This window comes from Rhincodon typus, chromosome 42 (genome assembly GCF_021869965.1).
Source record: "Rhincodon typus isolate 14 chromosome 42, sRhiTyp1.1, whole genome shotgun sequence".
In the NCBI taxonomy this organism is placed as follows: Eukaryota; Metazoa; Chordata; class Chondrichthyes; order Orectolobiformes; family Rhincodontidae; genus Rhincodon; species Rhincodon typus.
This window is the reverse complement of record NC_063373.1, coordinates 6,077,081-6,078,165: the sequence shown is the minus strand read 5'-3', so window position 1 is coordinate 6,078,165 and position 1,085 is coordinate 6,077,081. Positions and strand designations below refer to the sequence as shown.

The 1,085-nt window shown below is 59.7% G+C and overlaps 1 protein-coding gene across 1 annotated transcript in view; it reads right to left on the bottom strand.

Annotated features, from left to right (window-relative positions):
• Positions 1-39: 39 nt before the first annotated feature.
• Positions 40-1,085, bottom strand: part of LOC125487504 (adenylate cyclase type 2) — a 2,645-nt gene continuing 1,599 nt past the window's right edge. The window contains exon 4 of the mRNA XM_048619108.1: positions 40-372. Coding sequence (XP_048475065.1) covers positions 220-372 — 153 coding nt within the window. The 3' untranslated portion in view covers positions 40-219. The remainder of the gene's footprint in view (positions 373-1,085) is intronic.

Here is a 1,085-nt window from a genome sequence, read left to right as displayed (position 1 = left end):
GTCCCCCCCATCAAACACTCCCAGGGACAGCACGGGGTTAGATACAGAGTAAGGCTCCCTTTACACTGTCACCCCCATCAAACATTCCCCAGGGACAGGGACAACATGGGGTTAGATACAGAGTAAAGCTCCCTGTACACGGACTCCCACCAAACACGAAAAGCCCGAGGTGTGGGTGGGGTTGGCGGGGGGAGCAATTCCAGTGAGTGGAGCTGGTCCTCAGTTGAGCATGTTCCCCTGGGAGCTGGATCGAGCCAGGTCAGTGGAGACGAAGTAGGTACGCAGCTCGCCCTTGCCTTTCACCTCGATAACCCCCCGCATGTGGCACGTATAGCCCAGGCGGCTGAGAACGTGGCTGGTCTCCTCCGTCACCTGGAACCACAGGGGTGGGGATGATAGTGAGCTCGGTTAGCACAAACCATCGATGTACGGCGATCCAGTTGGGGGAAGTATATTCGCGTGGCGGTGTGGTGGCTCAGCGGGTTAGCGCCACAGCCTCATGGCGCTAGGGCCCCGGGTTCGATACCACCCTCGGGCAACTGTCTGTGCGGAGTTTGCTCATGTGGTGAGGTGGATTGGCCGTGGGAAATGCAGGGTTACAGGGATAGGGAGGGGTGTGGGATGCTCTCTGGGGGGTCGGTGTGCACTTGTTGGGCCAAATGGCCTGTTTCCGCGCTGTAGGGAATCGATGAGTAAACCAATGGGATTGAGGCTCCCGACACAATCCCAAAGAAACCTGTCCAATGGGAGTGAACAGGAAGGGGCTTTGGGTCCATTGGGATTGTGTCCAATGGGAGTGAACGGGAAGGGGGTTTGGGTCCATTGGGAGTGAAGGCGAAGGGGGATCAGACCCGTTGGGAGTGACTGGGGATCGGGCTCGTTGGGACTGAAGGGGAAGGGGGATCAGGCCCGTTGGGAGTGAAGGGGAAGGGGTTTCGGGCCCGTTGGGAGTAACGGGGCAGGGGGATCAGGCCCGTTGGGAGTGAATGGGAAGCGGGATCGGGCCCGTTGGGAGTGAAGGGGGTTCAGGCCCGTTGGGAGTGAAGGGGGATTGGGCCTGTTGGGAGTGAAGGGGAAGGGGGATC